At 41.2% G+C, this 17,061-nt stretch overlaps 1 protein-coding gene across 1 annotated transcript; it reads left to right on the forward strand.

The window, feature by feature from the left end:
* The first annotated feature begins 1,501 nt into the window (after positions 1-1,501).
* Positions 1,502-15,738, forward strand: LOC125744862 (solute carrier family 26 member 9-like). The gene is made up of 21 exons (XM_049017146.1): positions 1,502-1,547; positions 2,809-2,938; positions 3,128-3,267; positions 3,844-3,954; positions 4,040-4,215; positions 4,455-4,619; positions 5,018-5,170; positions 5,880-5,962; positions 6,054-6,201; positions 6,406-6,519; positions 6,720-6,797; positions 7,123-7,218; positions 7,891-7,997; positions 8,503-8,572; positions 8,810-8,902; positions 10,047-10,175; positions 10,972-11,223; positions 12,141-12,195; positions 13,946-14,082; positions 15,300-15,362; positions 15,507-15,738. Exons 2-21 carry the CDS (start codon positions 2,814-2,816, stop codon positions 15,516-15,518), a joined length of 2,307 nt encoding a protein of 768 aa, XP_048873103.1. The 5' UTR covers positions 1,502-1,547; positions 2,809-2,813; the 3' UTR covers positions 15,519-15,738.
* Positions 15,739-17,061: the final 1,323 nt, after the last annotated feature.

The following is a 17,061-nucleotide window of genomic DNA, read 5'->3' on the forward strand; positions in this document are numbered from 1 at the left end:
ATTATGACACATTGTACCAATATAATGACAATGTTTACAAACCAAATGGATGTATCAACTATAGAAAGACCTATATACTGGAATCAGTAAGAAATTATATTTTAATTTCATTCCACATTAATCTTATCCAGGAAGGGCTGCTGTATATGCTGGTTTTCACTGCAACTCCTTAATTAGATTACTAATTAGGGGACTGATTGGCTGACGAGTCCTCGCACCTGGGTTTGAGCAGTTGACCTAAAGGTTATCCCAAAAACCCACATACACACCGGCCCTTTGCAGATAAGGCTGCCCACCCCTGATATATATGTTTACATAATAATAACACAAGTGCTACTTTTAATTATTAATGTTTTTTAGCTTTTGCACAGTGCATGAGTGGAATGTCCATACTCCAAAGTTGTTTAATTAGGTGAAGGACTTTCAATGCCACACATTTGCCTCTCCTTGCTTTCAGCCCTTGCCAAAAGGAAACAGAGGTGACTCATCTCATTCTCTAGTAAATAGTAGAAATTTCCAGTAAACTATAGTCGTTTTTTGGAGTCTTAAGACTGTGAGATGTTTTGTCGAAGATTCTGAAGCTGCTGTTTTCCCACGACCGAGTTATTTTCTGATTCCTACTGCTTTTGCTCATGAGTATCCTCGCCTTCTTCAGCCAACATCGAATTCTTTCAGTTTATCATTCCTCTAAGATGTGACGTGAGCTTGGTCTCCTCTCGGCCTCTGCGGATATGGCGTCTTACTCTGGTATCTGCCCTAAAGTCATGTCTTCTTGACCATTATGAGAGGAGAGTTGACAAGGTCACACTGGACTTCTTGAGTCTGTCCACCTGTCGTATTTTACTTTTTAATTTTTATTCCTGGATAATTGGTCTTGTCTCCCTGTGTTTCCCTTTATATTATACACGAATACACAGGTGTTACGTTACGTAGTGTCTCATAAAATTTGTGTGTATTATTTCTCTGTACAGCTTATGGTTCCTGAAACCACACCTGAAATGCTCTCTATGCCGTCGTCCTTCTCATGGTCATCTGATGGCCATTAGTGTCACTACATCCAAAATGTCAGCCTTATGTTTCTGGATTTATGATTCTGCTGAAACGTTTTGATCCACCAAAGCAGATACAGAAAACTTAAGACATGGCGCAGCTTACAAGCTCACTGGTGCCAGCTGAATATTGGGTGGCTTTAGTGGGAGCAACAAAAGCACCTACAGCCTTTAAGAAATGTATCACCTTCATAGCCTTGTTTTATAGGTACATCTTATTATACGCATTAAATTAGCATTAAATATAATTGTCGTTCGGTTATATTTTCACTGCAAAATCAGGAACAGCAAACAGACGTGAAAAGTGAAGTTTCTGTTGCTGCTCCTGGTTGCAAAAATGTCAGAATGAGAAGGCAGACTGAGCCGTGTGGCCCCTCCCACAGAGACGTTCCGGCCCACCCCTGGTATAAAACCAACAATTAACTCCACCACAGCATGAGCTGTGGAGCGGCATTCGATTTGAGGCGAATGACCCTAGCAATACGGCCCATTGCTAAGGTAAGTTAGTGTTGCCGCAGCAGCCAAATCATCGATGCTTTAATTGTTCAATTGTTGCTTTTCCCTTGAGTTTGGAATTTCACACATCACTTTCTGAACGTGCCCGAAGGTGGTGAGTTCTGTTTCAGGTTGACTGTGCCCGGCCAAATGGAATCACAGATTGCTGGGTTGATTATTATTTTTATAGTGCCTTTCATGAAAACTTGATTCATGACTCAATTTCTTACCCTTCCATACAGAAGTTATTTGTAGATTTTATTTCTGAGCTGTAGTGATTTACAGAGGATAAAATGCAAGAGTTAAATTTAATAAATGAGCATGAAAGATGTGTTACATTTCATGGAGCTGTCCTTCCTCGTGTTTTAGTTGGCGTCAGTGAAAAGTGAGTACTAATATTTTATTCTGCCTGTTTGGGCTGAGGTGTGGGCGTCTGGTTTGTGTAACAGGCATCTATGTAATGGAGAACTTGTGTTATCTTGTGTTATCAGAATGATAGTGTACCTGTTTCCTTCAAGGTCAGATAAAGAACCTGTGGGTAGAGGGTAGAGTGAAAAATCACACATAATGTGTGAAGTGTACTGAAAATAGGAGACTTTTTACCTTGTTTTATCCCTACTAATGCTTTGCATCATATTAGAGAATACAAGTTGAAAATGAATGACACTGTAAGAAAAAAACAATTTGTACCTTTCAGGGTATAACTGTACTTCCTTGTCGATGGGGTTGTATTCTCAAGGTTCTGCCAATCATACCCTAGCTGCAGGTAAATGTAGGCTTTTTAGTCTAATTTAAAATAAAGAAATGGACTCTGAGGAACATTTTGTACCATTGGGGGTGCATTAATGTCATTTGTACCTTTGGAAACAGAACTGCACCAGTTCTGTTGGTGTGGTTGTTTTTTAACAGACCCTAAGGATAATAAACATTGAGTATAGATGGTTACAGTTAGATTTATTTAACCATTAGGCAAACGGTGGTCCCTACATGATGTTTAAAATAATGGACATGGGCTGAGGTCATATGGATGTATATAATTCACAAGCCTGTAAAGCCTAGAGAAGGTATACAACACAGCAATATTTATACTGTTAAAAAATGTGGAAACATTTCATTTTCAAAGGCTCATTCTCATGTTTTCCCAACTTTTTTGCTAATTCAGTTATGTTTTAGAAATGTGTAGCTGCATTGTGTCAAAGATGCTTCATATATTTTTCCCAGTAGCTCCTGAGGTCAGTTTCCTCACCTAACCACTGATTTCCAGAAGCCATGTACAAGGAATCAGCCCGCTATGTGATCGACAGACCTGTGTACTCTCTGCCTTGCTTTGATGCGGAATACGACAAAAAGAGCCGTACTTTCCCATTACGGGAGAAAATTGGAAAATTCTTCAGGTATTTTCACTATGAGGAATTTCTGATATTTTCATTCTTTTGAGGGTTGAATCACTCAGTATAAAGTAGAACCTTGCTTGGTCCACTGTGGAATGTATCTCTACCCATGTATCTGTTTGTGAGAGCTGAAGCTGTAGAGTGGGGTGGTAGTCGCAGTTTGATCTGCTATAAGTATATGTCCCCCCCCAGATGTTCAGGACCACGCATCAAGGCTTTGCTGTTCCGACACCTGCCAGTGCTCAGCTGGCTGCCCAAATATAAGTTCAAGCAGAACCTCCTGTGTGATGTCATCAGCGGCGTCAGCGCCGGTACCATCCAGGTTCCCCAAGGTCCGTCTTGTGGCTTATTCCTGTGTTTGTTGAGTCAAGAGTCTTGTAAAGCCTATCAAAGGAATATAACGTATTTGTTATGGTCTGAAATGGGGAAGCAGGACTAGGGACATGAAGAGTCGGGTAAATGGGGTTTTATTTCGAGAAAACATCAAAAAGCAGGACAAAACGCATACAAACGTCAATGACTGAACAAGGGTAAGACAGACATGAAAGCACTAAATACACAGAATCAATTAACAACAACTAGACACAGCTGAGAACACCGGGATTCCACACGAGGTAACAAGGGGGCGTGGCACACAGGAGGATCGGATGAGCGGGTCTCGACAATATTTGGGAGTGTCAATCAGTGGGGTAGGATGCTGTGTCTGTGATCGGAAAGTTTAAATTCCAAACTCAGCAGAGTGATTTCACTTTTGGGCCATTGAGCAAGGCCCTTAACTGCTATTTGCTTCAGGAACTGTCTGGCCCTACTTTCTCAAAAATAGATATATGGCATGGGCTGATTTAGCCATCAGATTACATTTATGCCTTAGATTTAACACCTCATTGACGCTCTTCTTCTCTTGGCAGGAATGGCTTTCGCCTTGTTAGCCAACCTGCCTCCAGTCAATGGACTCTACTCATCCTTTTTCCCCCTAATCCCTTACTTTTTTATGGGCACCGTCCACCAAATGGTACCCGGTAGGTTTGGAATATACCAAAGGTATGGGGTAGCATCCTTTGGAAGAGGTGGGGCATGCTCACCAAGAGGCCTCTCTCTGCCTAGGTACTTTTGCCGTCCTCAGCATCATGGTGGGCATGGTATGCCTGAGTCTAGCTCCTGACTCTGAGTTCAGCCACTTCAACACAACCCTCAACAAGACTGTGGTGGATGAAGAGAGGATGAACCAGGTTCGCCTTGGCATCTCCGGGACCTTAGCCTGCCTCACTGCCATCATACAGGTACGAGAGCTTTAACAAGTGCAAATGTGAAGGCAAATAAAGGACATAGACACTTTTACTGGGTTAGCTGATGACTGGACATACGATATACCCCTATTATGGTGATCTACCATCTACATATGCTTTCATCAAGAACTGAATATTCTGCTGATCTAAGTCGAGCTGCTCCTGCATGCACATCCCCTTAAGCCACATGACGCATGGCTAAAGATGGTGTCTGTGTGTTCCTCTTTGAGCAGATGGGCCTCGGATTGATGCAGTTTGGCTTTGTGGCCATCTACCTGTCTGAATCCTTCGTCCGTGGCTTTATGACCGCTGCTGGGCTGCAAATCCTCATCTCTGTGCTTAAGTACATTTTTGGGATACGAGTCCCGCCCTACAGCGGCCCGCTAGCAGTCATCTATGTGAGTCCCTTTCTGCTAAATGTTCTTTTTATTGCATTATGAAAAGATGATGAAGGTTGGGGAGTGGAGATTGCAAAATGGCTTGCTTTGAACCCAATAAAAGTCAACTTAAGATATAACTCTCTTTGTACTTGTGAAACAGCATTTTGGATTATGAATACTCATATAGATGCTGACAATGAGAACAATCTCAGTTGTTTTAAAGTGATGTGTAATTAAGACTGTTCAGAAAAAAAACAGCTTTTCCTGTGTGTGTAGAATACACTTCGTTCTGCTTGCGTGTTCCGGACAGTTGACCCTATGGTACAGCGTCATGCTCTTGTCAGTTCAGCACCACACCTTCCAGCCCATGTTGAGACAGCATTGACCCCACCTTACCTACATGCTCTGTGCCCTAGACCCTGGTGGACATTGTCTATGGACTCCCCCATACCAACGTGGCCTCCCTGGTCTTTGCCCTTATAAGCAGTGTGGTGCTCTTCACCGTGAAGGAGCTGAGTGCTCGCTACCGCCACCGGCTCCCCTTCCCAATCCCCATGGAGATCATCATAGTGAGCAAGACCACCAGCCCGGGATGGGGAAAATGGCGGGAGGGGTTCAGGAGATCAAAAGAGAATGCCACAAGTCCGGTGTTTTTATGATGCTTTAGTCATGATACTTTATTCACGACGGTTAGTGAAAACACACAGTCAGAACACTGTGCACTATTATTTATAACTTCCTTAAAAAATATGAAATATAGATAGGGGAGGGGGGACACGGGGGGACTGGCTGCAGCTGAAACCTGATTGGTCCCTGGAGTGCCCCTTCCCCATCACTCACCAATTCGAACATCATTGGTTAATGATAAGGTTGGCCCCTCCCCTCTCTATGAATTATGGGCTCTTTTACACCTCCCACCTTAAATCGTAGAAGCGCTTCTGAATGGAGCAATTCAAAACAGTCACATGTCTATACAAATAAAACATTAAGTAAGCAACCAGTCTTTCAGTTTACCAATGTCAGCAGTTATAGAACGTTAAAAATGTTAAAATTGTTGTGATATTATTGAAACCTCCTGCTTTTTAAGTGTGCAGAGGTATCTAAATGAAAATTTCATAACAATTTACAAAGTTCTGACCAAGATTCTGACTCAACTGATGAATGAGAAGGACCACAAACAGTAAAGACATGCTTTGAATATACATCTATAAAAGAATGATTCAGGGCGATTAATTGTGGTTTCCGCTTCTGTGCTTAATGGGCCTTTCTCTCACGTAGGTGGTGGTTGCTACAGCTATCTCTGGGCCTCTGGACATGCCAAGGAAATACCACATGGACATCGTTGGAGAGATTCCTCTCGGGTGAGGGCACACCCAGTGATAAAGCCAGTTCTTCTGATTTTCACTGGAATATAAATATTTCCAACCATGTCTTTTGACCCCACCCACCCAGGTTCCCCACACCCACCCTCCCCAAAGTGAGTGAGTGGGAGGTCATGCTGAGCACAGCCTTCTCTCTGGCCATTGTAGGATATGTCATCAACCTGGCTATGGGCAGGACACTGGCAGCTAAGCATGGCTATGATGTCGACCCCAATCAGGTGTGAACGGCTTGGGAGTAAGATAATGGGCGGGGCAATGAGCAGCCAATCATAACTTCATTGTGTCATTATTTAGGTGCCACTCCACAAATACTTATGAGTCTAAGGTCGTAATATTTTGAAAGGCCTGTGCACTTTGTATCCTGCTTCTTTCCATGTTACTGTCACACATCACACTCTCTCCATGCACCTGTCTCTCTTTAGGAGATGCTGGCCCTGGGCTGCAGTAATTTCCTGGGCTCCTTCTTTAAGATCCACGTCATCTGCTGCGCCCTGTCTGTCACCCTGGCCGTGGACAGCGCCGGCGGCACGTCGCAGGTGAGCCGCGTGACTTTTTTTATGCATGAACATAAAGCGGCTGATGTATTAATCACCAAGCAAACACGGCCTTTTATTAAATGCATCTGTAGTGTTTGCAGTTAAGAAGTGAAAGAGAAACTACTTTCGATTAAAACACATTTTTAAAATATTCATTTTTATTTTGCCTTCTGCTCACGTTATAACCGTTTTCCTTCTAGTTTGCCAGCCTGTGTGTGATGTTGGTGGTAATGATCACCATGTTAGCTTTGGGAGCCTATCTGCAGCCACTGCCTAAGGTGAGAACATCCCACAATATAGTTAATAACTGCACACTAAAATTCTGTGCAATTTTAAATTTACTGTGGGTTAGCTGGTAGGCCAGGTTGTACTGTGGTACATATCAGCTTGATATAATGATATATATATATGGCCCAAAGGCTCGTATATATTCTCTTAGTGAGTAAATGAACTCTACTAGGAATAAAAGGTAAAAAGGAAAGGAATAAATGTCTCTGCTAAGTCATAAGCCAATGGTGGTGTCCTTCTGGGTCACGTTCCTCGTCAGTCTGCCTTACTCATATCGCTGTATACTGCTGCATTTTGGCCCTTGCATGTCCCCAGTCCGTCCTGGGTGCTCTAATAGCCGTCAACCTGAAGAACACACTCCTCCAGCTCTCAGACCCCTTCTACATGTGGAAGAAGAACAAACTGGACTGTGTGAGTTATGTCTCATGACAGAAAAAGAGCGGGAAATCTCACCGCAGCAGAATCCTACATTTCAGAGGCCGATAGGCTCAAAAATATATTTGCTTATTTGGTAAAATCCATCCATGACCTAAATAGATATACAACAATGTGTAATAATATGCAGATATCTATACATCTTTCTATATTTACATACTTGTCACCCGTAATAATAAAAAATACAATTGCAAAGGTGAATTCAATATCGGCAGTGCTACCAAATGAAGGTGATCCACTAAACATTTAACTTCAAAATAGACCTAACTAAGTATTATTTTTATTATTTGTATTTATTAAATGTTCCTCTTACACAGAGGCTGAGGCTGACTAGGGAGTCTCTCTTAATTCTAATTCATGCTCAGAAAAAAGCAATACTAATAATAATAATTTAGAAATACACACCCACAAAGTTGAGTCTGGGTATTAGCCTAACTGAACATACTAATTTGTACATATTTCTGAATGTTAATATTTTTGAAGAACATGTAAAGTCTGAATATCTACATTCAGTTAACCACATATCTGGATGTCCGTAAAGAGGCATCTCAGAAACCAGCTAGTGCAGTTGTGTGCCCGTCAGTGATGTGCTGTGTCCCGCATTCCTCTCCTACATCTCCTACCTCCCCTCTTCGCTCTCCTCCTCAGTGTGTGTGGGTGGTGTCCTTCCTGGCCACGTTCTTCGTCAGTCTGCCTTACGGCGTTGTGATCGGGGTGGGATTCTCAGTCCTCGTGGTCATTTTCCAGACACAGTTGTGAGTGGAACCAATTGTCATGGACTTCTTTTGTCGCACGTTCTCAAGGCTTCTTCAAGTGTAATGTAAAAATACATCAACTCCCTGCCCTTCTGTAGGCAGGAAATAGTATTTTTCTCTGTCAACAAAGCATGTCCTATAATCTGTTTCCTGAACAAAAATACAATTTAGTTATTTTATTGGTCGTAAGCTTACCAAGTAAGGATTTTACAGATTTTCTTACATTTATTTTAAATACTTTTAAGTTTGTTTTAATCCATTTGCTGCAGGAGTCTGACAGTTTTCTATCTATAGTTGAAGTTTAAATTGCAGGAAAATTAGCGTATTTGGATCATTACAGCACAACAACCACATTAGCTGATATCCAACTATATATAAATTAATTAGATCTTGTGAGAATTTTATTTAATTCTCAAAAAAGGAGGGAAACTAAATAAGAGGCTTCTTACCCATTGTATTATTTTGAAACCAAGCGCTACATGTTGGATTTACATGTTTTTTACAGCCGAAATGGCTCAGAGGTGGGGCAGATCGCTGACAGTGACCTATATAGGAACCCTAAGGTCTACAGTAAGGTAAGATTCAAGGTTCAAACCATGTGTGACAGTTGCATTGGCATGCTTGCTCATTCAGGCACACAAAGATGTAAAAGTTCACCTTACTGTACAAGAAATTTTACTTTAGCCTGTTTTTATCAAGGTCTGTATTTTATGCTCATGAGTCACATGTAATTTTCATTAGATCATCAACACCTGTTTGCACTCTTCAAGGTCCAGTTTACTGTGTCGTCTTGTGATGCTTTGATCTCATAGGTGAAATTTGTGGAGGGAATTAAAATCGTCAACTACTGCTCCCCTATTTACTTTGCCAATGCAGAAATATTCCGCCGAAAAGTGATTAAAAAGGTGAGTGTTCAGACTCTTGCTAGCAGAAGATATTATTTGTCTGCAATGGGAGTAATATTTTTAAAATGCCTGTAGAAATGTACAGATAATGATTTAATATAATGACATATACCGTGAATATTTACATTCTCTTGATTTAATTGCAAGTAGCTGCCTTAAAATAAAAATGTTTATTTTTCCTGTGGTTATAGTTAATTGTATGTGTCCAGGGGAAAATGCACTGTGAAAGTTCACAGTAAAACTGTTAAGTTTACAATTTAACCTTAATCATTCATAGTTCTAGTATAAAGTTTACAGGTTGACCATGAACATTTCATAGTAAAAATGTTCATGGTCACCTCGTCCAGTGTGTAGTAATTCTGACAGTGAAATTTACAGTTCAATTACAAACATACTATAGTTGAACTGTGAAGTTCAGTCTTGACAGCATTTTTTTTATAGTCATTTACAGTTTAACTACAAATATTTCAGATAAATGGTGAAGTTAGGTTCTGATAGTTTGATCAGTGTTTTATCAACAGTTTACAGTCAACTATGAATGTTTCTATGTACTATAAACTATCACCATTTCCTCCATGGAAGAGTTAATGGTAATATTGTCCAATCAGCTTTAAGCCAGCATACCGGAGGGTCTAATGAACAGGACGGTCATTAACCATATTTCATGTTATAATGGCATATTCTGCACCATTGCTTTCTCATCATATCTTAGATATTCTACTGCATTGAACTTCTTGGTTTACGACCCCAAAGGGCATCACTGGTGCTTGGTTCACTTCAATTTATGTGGTTTTCTGTTTGTTTTTTTACAGATCATTTAGGGTTTATTTTAAGGCATCCCAGCCGTTACCATCTAGCGACTTCACGGTTACAGGGACTATTAAGCTGATAGTGAATCTGACCGTAAAGGTCACAGCAGGACCACGAATCGTGATGCTGTTAAGTTAACAGCAAGTTTTACTGCAAAGTAGTTCGTAGTAAAATCCTGAACCGTGCATACCTTATCTCTAATCTGGTAAACATCACAGTCAGAAAATCCAAAGTTTGAATACAGTGTGCCAATCCACTTCGCAAATTTAATGATTACAGTTTTACTATGAAATTTCACAGTGCGTTTTTTTTTCCTTGGTCTGTGTGTGAACAGACTGGGCTGGACCCAGGAAAACTGCTCTTAGCAAGGAAGAAATTTCTGAAGAAGCAACTGAAGGAGAGTGAGAGCCAGGACACGGGGACAAAGAGGAAGGGAGGCTCCCTGGTCACCATGAAGACCCAGGTAAGGAGGAACAAGTGTGTGATCATGAAAACCCGGTTTCTCGGGCTTTAGATTTAAAGCACTGTTGCCAATCAGTACTGGGGAAACTGTTTGTGTTTTCTGAGGAATTTTTGATTTTCTCGACATCCTGTGACCAAATAATGCAATGTACCATTATGAAGACCTTTTGGTACCATAGCTATTAGAGAAATAACCTGAAGTTTGCAGATATAAGTAACAGGAAGTGGCTATACCTGCTGTACCCTTCAGAAAATCTTAGCTGGTTCAATAGAATTAAGATCTGTATTCATAGTAAAATAACAGATGAATAATCTGCTCATAAAGGTTAATAAGTAAAATAAATTACACATGAATTATTTAATTATAATGATTATTTTCCAAAAAACACAGGCTAGTATTTTACAGGTACAGCAGTCTGCCCTTATGTAGATATGCAATATCTAGAATGGTTTCAGATGTTGCTCAATAATTGATAAAGCAAAGCAATTAGCAAGACTATGGCCAGCTCTGTTTAATCATAGGTTTCAAGCGTTCAATAATATAGTTATAGCTGATGTGTAATGTTTTTGCGAATAAATCACATGAATTTACTTTGGTTGGAAGATCCAGAGAGCTGGTGCAATTGGATCCATCACAATTTTCAAATTATACTATTAAAATGTCTTTTTTTCTGTGATATCTTTTGACAAGGCAATTATTTAATTTGCAGCCTAGCTGATCTGAGACTATAATATAACACAGCGACGTGCTTGATTCTCCACCCCACGCCGCCCCATCCCACATCACCCACATTTAGACCATATCGCAGCTGGTTCTACAGAATGACTTCGACTCCAGCTCCACCAGCAGCCCCAAGAGTGAAATGCCCACGGCGTACGTCAACTTCAGCTGCAACATCTTGGACGAAAGCGACCCAGAGCCGACCCCGGACCTCCCCGGCAGTCCGCCCGTCACCATGGAGCCCTGGCCCCTGCCTTTCCACACCCTTGTTCTGGACCTGGCAGGAGTCTGCTTTGTGGACCTCATGGGCATCAAGGTGCTGACTAAGGTGAGTCGTGCAACCTTTCCGCCTCTTCGGCAATTAAATTATTCATTATTTTCGTCATTTATTGTACACTGTTAGTCTTGTTTTGGAAGGGAATGTTGAACCAGAGCTGATTTTCAGTTTTTTTTAAGGTGAGGGGCCATAATTCATAGCGAAAGGCCAAACTTATCATTAGCCAATGATATGTTTGGAATCAGTGAGTGACAGGTGAGGGACCATTCAGGAGGCCAATTAGCTTTCAGCTGAGGGCTGCAGTATTTTGTGTTTCCCTTTATAAATACATCAGCAGGCATTAATCTGGGTACTTTATTGCACAAGAAAATGCAGGAATCTTTCAGTGGTGTAGAACATTGGTTGCCAGCGAGTCAACAATGATGTACTATTATAGGATGACCAGAATCCCAAACTGGGACACTTGTGTAGTGTGTGTGTGTGTTGGTTGAGCTCTGTTTGCTGCACGTTAAATCATTTTTTAGATAGACAGCATGCTAAAGCCATGACATATTGTTCTTGTTCAGTTATGTCTTGTAACAGCAGCATGTGCAGCCTCAAATTGGAACTGTTCTGGTCAAACTGGGTCAATCTGGTCACCCTATACCAGTAGCCTGGAGGGCACCAGTGCCACTCTCCCCAGTCTTTGTGCAGTTTCACAGTTGCCAGCTCACCAGATTCTTTCCTTTGTAGATAACACTGTAAATAAGGTTGGAGACCCCTAGTTTGGAACACAGTACTTTTAATTGCCTTGCTGGAATAGAATTCTCTCTGTTGTGGATAAACTGGATCCAGTTATAGATTATAGGGTAAAAAGTACAAAGCTATGTCGGAATGCAGACGTTAGATTCCCCACTGTCTGTGAACGAGTCCCCTGTTGAACCTGGAGTGGTATAATCACCCTGTAATCACTCATTCTTCCTGTGCAGATGAGCTCCAGTTACGAGATGCTGGGGATCAGTCTGTATCTGGCCAACATCCAAGGTGAGGCGGCTCCCTCTGTGACTCTTACCCTTGGAGGAATGGGATGCACAAGGGTGTCGATGGACCTGTTGCCATGGAAACATGGCACAAGGAGCCACTGTGTAGCCCGTCGATGTGCAAAGGACAATGTGAGAGATGAATATTCAAGCAGAAGTTACCAGTTAATATGTGAACCATCTTAATAACCCCCCAGCAGTCCTGTGACTCTTTTCTACTCATAGCTTTCAGGTCATTAAACTGACACCTTGATCTTATAATATTACATTTCACTTAGCGTCAAATAAATCTTGTTTGTAATTTTATTGTGGTTTTGGAATTGAAATGCAGGTGAGTCTTAGATTTACAGTTTAAAATAATATTGCAGGATATAAAGTAGTTACATTGCTACAGTTCAAAATCCATCTGCACCAGAATATTAATCAAACATTAATAAGTTACTGTAAATGTAATAATGATATTTATAATAAATATCACTGTATTCATATCAGCACAGCTTTTCTGCATTTGTAGCTGTTGATCTCGGGAAATCAGCAAGCTGCTATCACTGCAGCTAATAGAATTAGCCTTAATAAAACACAAGGTGTCATTCTGAGGGAAACTGATAAAGCTTACATTGGGAAAAGAAACAGACGTATTCCATCGCCATGGTTACCTCATCCCCGTAGCAGGAACAATGAATCTTGAAAAGGCCATGCAGTCCCATGTGGACAAAGCAGACGGGCATTAACATTTTTTTGCACTGAATGCTTTAGAATTACATAATTGCAAGGTCAGGATTTTTTAAATGTTTTTAGTATATATAGGAACATTCAAATGTACATCCTCAATGTATGCACATCCCTGACACCAGGGATGGATTATGGGTTGTGTGGGCCCCAGGGCAAAACGTTCGCGAGGCCCCCCCCCACCACCACCAGCACCACCACCACAACCACCACAATTCAAGGGCCCTTGGCAGCCAAACGCCCTCCCTATAGGGTCAGGGGCCCTTGTAGGCAGAGGATCAAAGAATGTAGGCCCTCTAAAATAGACAAACGAAAATACATTGTTGATAAGCGTTGCAAATTGTTTTGGGCTAGGGGCCCCATGGGCCCCCTGCACCCCAAGGGCCCCTGGGCAGCGGCCCCGCTGGCCCGGTCCGTAATCCATCCCTGCCTGACACTGTGCCAGGAAGCGAGAGACAGACTAGCTTGGAGCATGAAAAGTCCTCTGCCTCAGTTGACTGCCTTGTGTTTTATCTGTGTCAACTGCAGTTCTGAAATACCTCTTGTAGAAGAGAGGTACATTTGGAAAAGATTATTAATCGTTGTAAGGAAACATGACTGACACGAATGACTGAGTACACGTCACCTCAAAGCACAGGAACCGGTAACAGCTGGACAATGCAATGGGCTTATTTCGTTTAAATGTTACAACATTTTAAATTGACATTTTTTGTTCATTTTTTCAACTCAGGTTATCTAAAATCAATAGAAACTGTTAGTCAGGAAATCCAAAATAAATGTATTTATCTAAAATAAATAGTAATTGTTACTGTGGATTTTTTTTTGTAGTTTTACTGTTTTCATCTTTTCAGCATTTAAACTTCTTTTCTGTTTTAAGTACAGTTATCAAAAGAAACAGATCAAATACTAGAAAGGACACTTTAATATTCGCTTTGCCCACACCCAAAGCTCAATGTTTATGTTTAAAAATCCCATAATAAACAGCGATGTCGCTACCGGTTATCTCCTCTTTGTGTTGTTTACAGCTCAGGTGTATGACGAACTTGAAGCCGGTGGGGTTTTCGAAGAAGGCAGTATGGACCGCGGCCACCTCTTTGCCTCCGTCCACGACGCCATCCTCTACGCCCAGCAGAGGGCCAGGATCACCGGGAACAGGAGCAAGGCAGGATCACTTTTAGCCTTCCTTGTCATCTCTTCATTATCATGCTATAACCATTGACTGCGGATTTATCCTGCATCCACCTATGTTCCATCATCCAGCATAAAGTTGCAACCTTTGATTTGTGAAACATTTGTTTTGGGGGGGTGGCGATTAAAACATTTTTGCAAACATACTGTTGATATTTGTAGGACTCCATATTGCATCCATCCATCCATCCATTTTCCAAACCGCTTATCCTACTGGGTCGCGGGGGGTCCGGAGCCTATCCCGGAAGCAATGGGCACGAGGCACATATTGCATCCCTTACCTATATTGATCCTGACGCAAACGCAGTTGCGCTCAATCTGGACTCTGACACTTTGTCAACTGCTGTCCATTTCTACGTTAAATACATATTTTTAACGAGTACATTCATATGGTCTAATTATAATCTATTATATAACCTATCCCTAATATGTCCGAAGGTATACTCCTTTAGCAATGAAAACATTATTATACTATTATTATAATACATTATATACAACCTTTTACCTTAATGAATTTGGATAACTGACACTGACATTTCTCAGCTCCTTTCCATGTCTATTCCTCATCCCTTTTCCTGAGATCCCTGCTGTCCCTCAATGAATGTTGTAAACTCGATGCATTTACATTTTACAAGGGCGTTTGCTTAATTCAAAACTCTGCTGCCACTTAGTTTTGCACGATTTTTCAAGTGCTGCGTTTCTTCCATATTTTGGATGGACACAAAGTACTTGCTGTATTCCACAATGCAGTCTTTGTTACATCAGCCACATAAGCCAAGTATAAAGACTGTCGCTTAGCTCTCTTCCTATTCGACAGTTTTCACGTTCGGCTTAGATTAACCAGCTAACTGGGAAGCTCTGTTTTGTGCAATATCTGTGCATTTCTCTCCCATTTCCATTAAAGAGTCGAGATTCTTTAAGACATGAGTAAGGCAGAAAACACACGATGCCCAGATACTTCGCAGAGGCACTCGGGACTTTTTCCACATTGCCCTGGACACTGGCAAACAAATGTTAAGAAAAACATTAGGTAGTAAAGAGATATAGTTCAAAAGAGTTTACACCCAGAGATTCAAGGAAATTGTGGAGGCAAAATGTCTTTGTGGAATATGGGGTGTGGGCCTGAATGGGGGGGGGGTCGTGGAGGATGGGAGGGCTGTGGGAGTAACTACGCATCTCTATGGGCAACAGGTAGAGAGAGAGACGCAAGAGCTGACCTTTGACCTTCAGGAAGAGGACCGTGATCTGGAACAGGTAACATGCTGACAGCGGTAGCTGTAATATGGGGGATGATGTTCTCTTTGGTTGGTCCTTAAAATAAACATTTTTTTTTTAATTGTGTAAAAGGAGCATTCAGAAATCAGAAATACACACTATTAACTTTTTTTCTTTCCACAGGAAATGTTCTGAGCAATGATCTGTCATCCTGACATTCGTATTGTGATGCACCAGTCCTCCCTTCATCAGCAATAGGCAAGAAGGTGGAGCAGAGAATTATGGGAGGAACTAATACTGCAGTAACAAGACAATTATTACAATGAATATTAATTTGTGATGGAGCACAGAATAAGCAATTTTAGGAAGTTAATGCCTTATATGTGAATTATTACAAGAAACAATCTTTATTTGGTAACGCTTTACAGTAACTGTATCTTCATGATGCCTTTATAATGCTGTCGTAGAACATTCAGTGCACCTTCATAATACATTCTTAGAACATTCATAAGAAGTTTGTAAGAATACCTTAATATCCTAACATAGTTTAACAGCTATAGTATAGAGCTATAAATTAATAGCAAACATTGTAATTATATTTGTTTATGATGTATTTTAAAGCTGTTAAGGCATATTAAGGTGTTACATGTTAAGGTGATGTTAAGGTACTTACATGTTGTTCAGAATGCATAATGAAGGTGCAGTTAATGTAAAATGTTCCTGTTTATTTTGCATGTTTGTCTTTAGTTAAATTCTTGGTCTTCCATAAAAAAAAATTAACTATTATTTTTGATAAAATTGTCAGTTTGTTGCCCAGGCTGCCTGTATACAAACGATAAGTCAACTAATGCTTTGTGTTCATGGGTATAGTGTTAAACAACAGAATAAAAGCCAATAAAAAAGTGTATATGTGGGAACTGTGTGGATTTTTTGTGAAAGTACAATCAGATATTGGGGGCAGTGGTGCAGTGGTTAGCACTGTCACCTCACACCTCTGGGTTCCGGTCTCTGCCATGGCTCCATGTATGTGAAGTTTGCATGTTCTCCCAGTGTCATCGTGGGGTTTTCTCTGGGTACTCCAGTTACCCCACACAGGCCGAAAACATGCTAAGATTAACTGGAGTTGCCTAACTGCCCATAGGTGTGCGTGAGTGAATGGTGTGTGAGCGTGCCCTGCGGTGGGGGGCTGGGTTGTTTCCTGCCTTGTACCCATGGCCCCCAGGATAGGCTCCAGACCCCCCCCCCCCCCGTGACCCTGAACAGGACAAGCGGTTTCACAAAATGGATGGATAGATAATCATGAATTCACCTGAATATATGATACATCCCACAGCGCAAAAGCAGAACACGTACCTATCCAGATTATTTCCCATTGTTTTTTTCCCTCTATAATATTATTTCTGATTATTTTTTTATTTTGGTGTCCCCCTCCCCCACTCCAGATCGTTCCCCACTTTTATTTTCCTAAGGTGGCTGTAGTCCCCCTAGTGGACAGAAAGCTGTATGCCTACTCCTGCTGAGTGGAGCTGAGGGCTTATGACCATAAGGTTTTTGTTTGATTGCTTTTGTCAATACAGGAAGTTTTGCCAGTTCTTTCCATCACCAAATCAAACCAGATGGCCTTTTAAATGGTTGTCCGGTCCACAAAAAGCCTTTAGGGTGTCTATATTTTAATTGCGAAAAGAGGACACTGAGAGCAGGACTCGGAGGGAGACGGCAAAGCAACACAAATATGCAC

Source organism: Brienomyrus brachyistius, chromosome 6 (genome assembly GCF_023856365.1).
Source record: "Brienomyrus brachyistius isolate T26 chromosome 6, BBRACH_0.4, whole genome shotgun sequence".
Taxonomy (NCBI): domain Eukaryota; kingdom Metazoa; phylum Chordata; class Actinopteri; order Osteoglossiformes; family Mormyridae; genus Brienomyrus; species Brienomyrus brachyistius.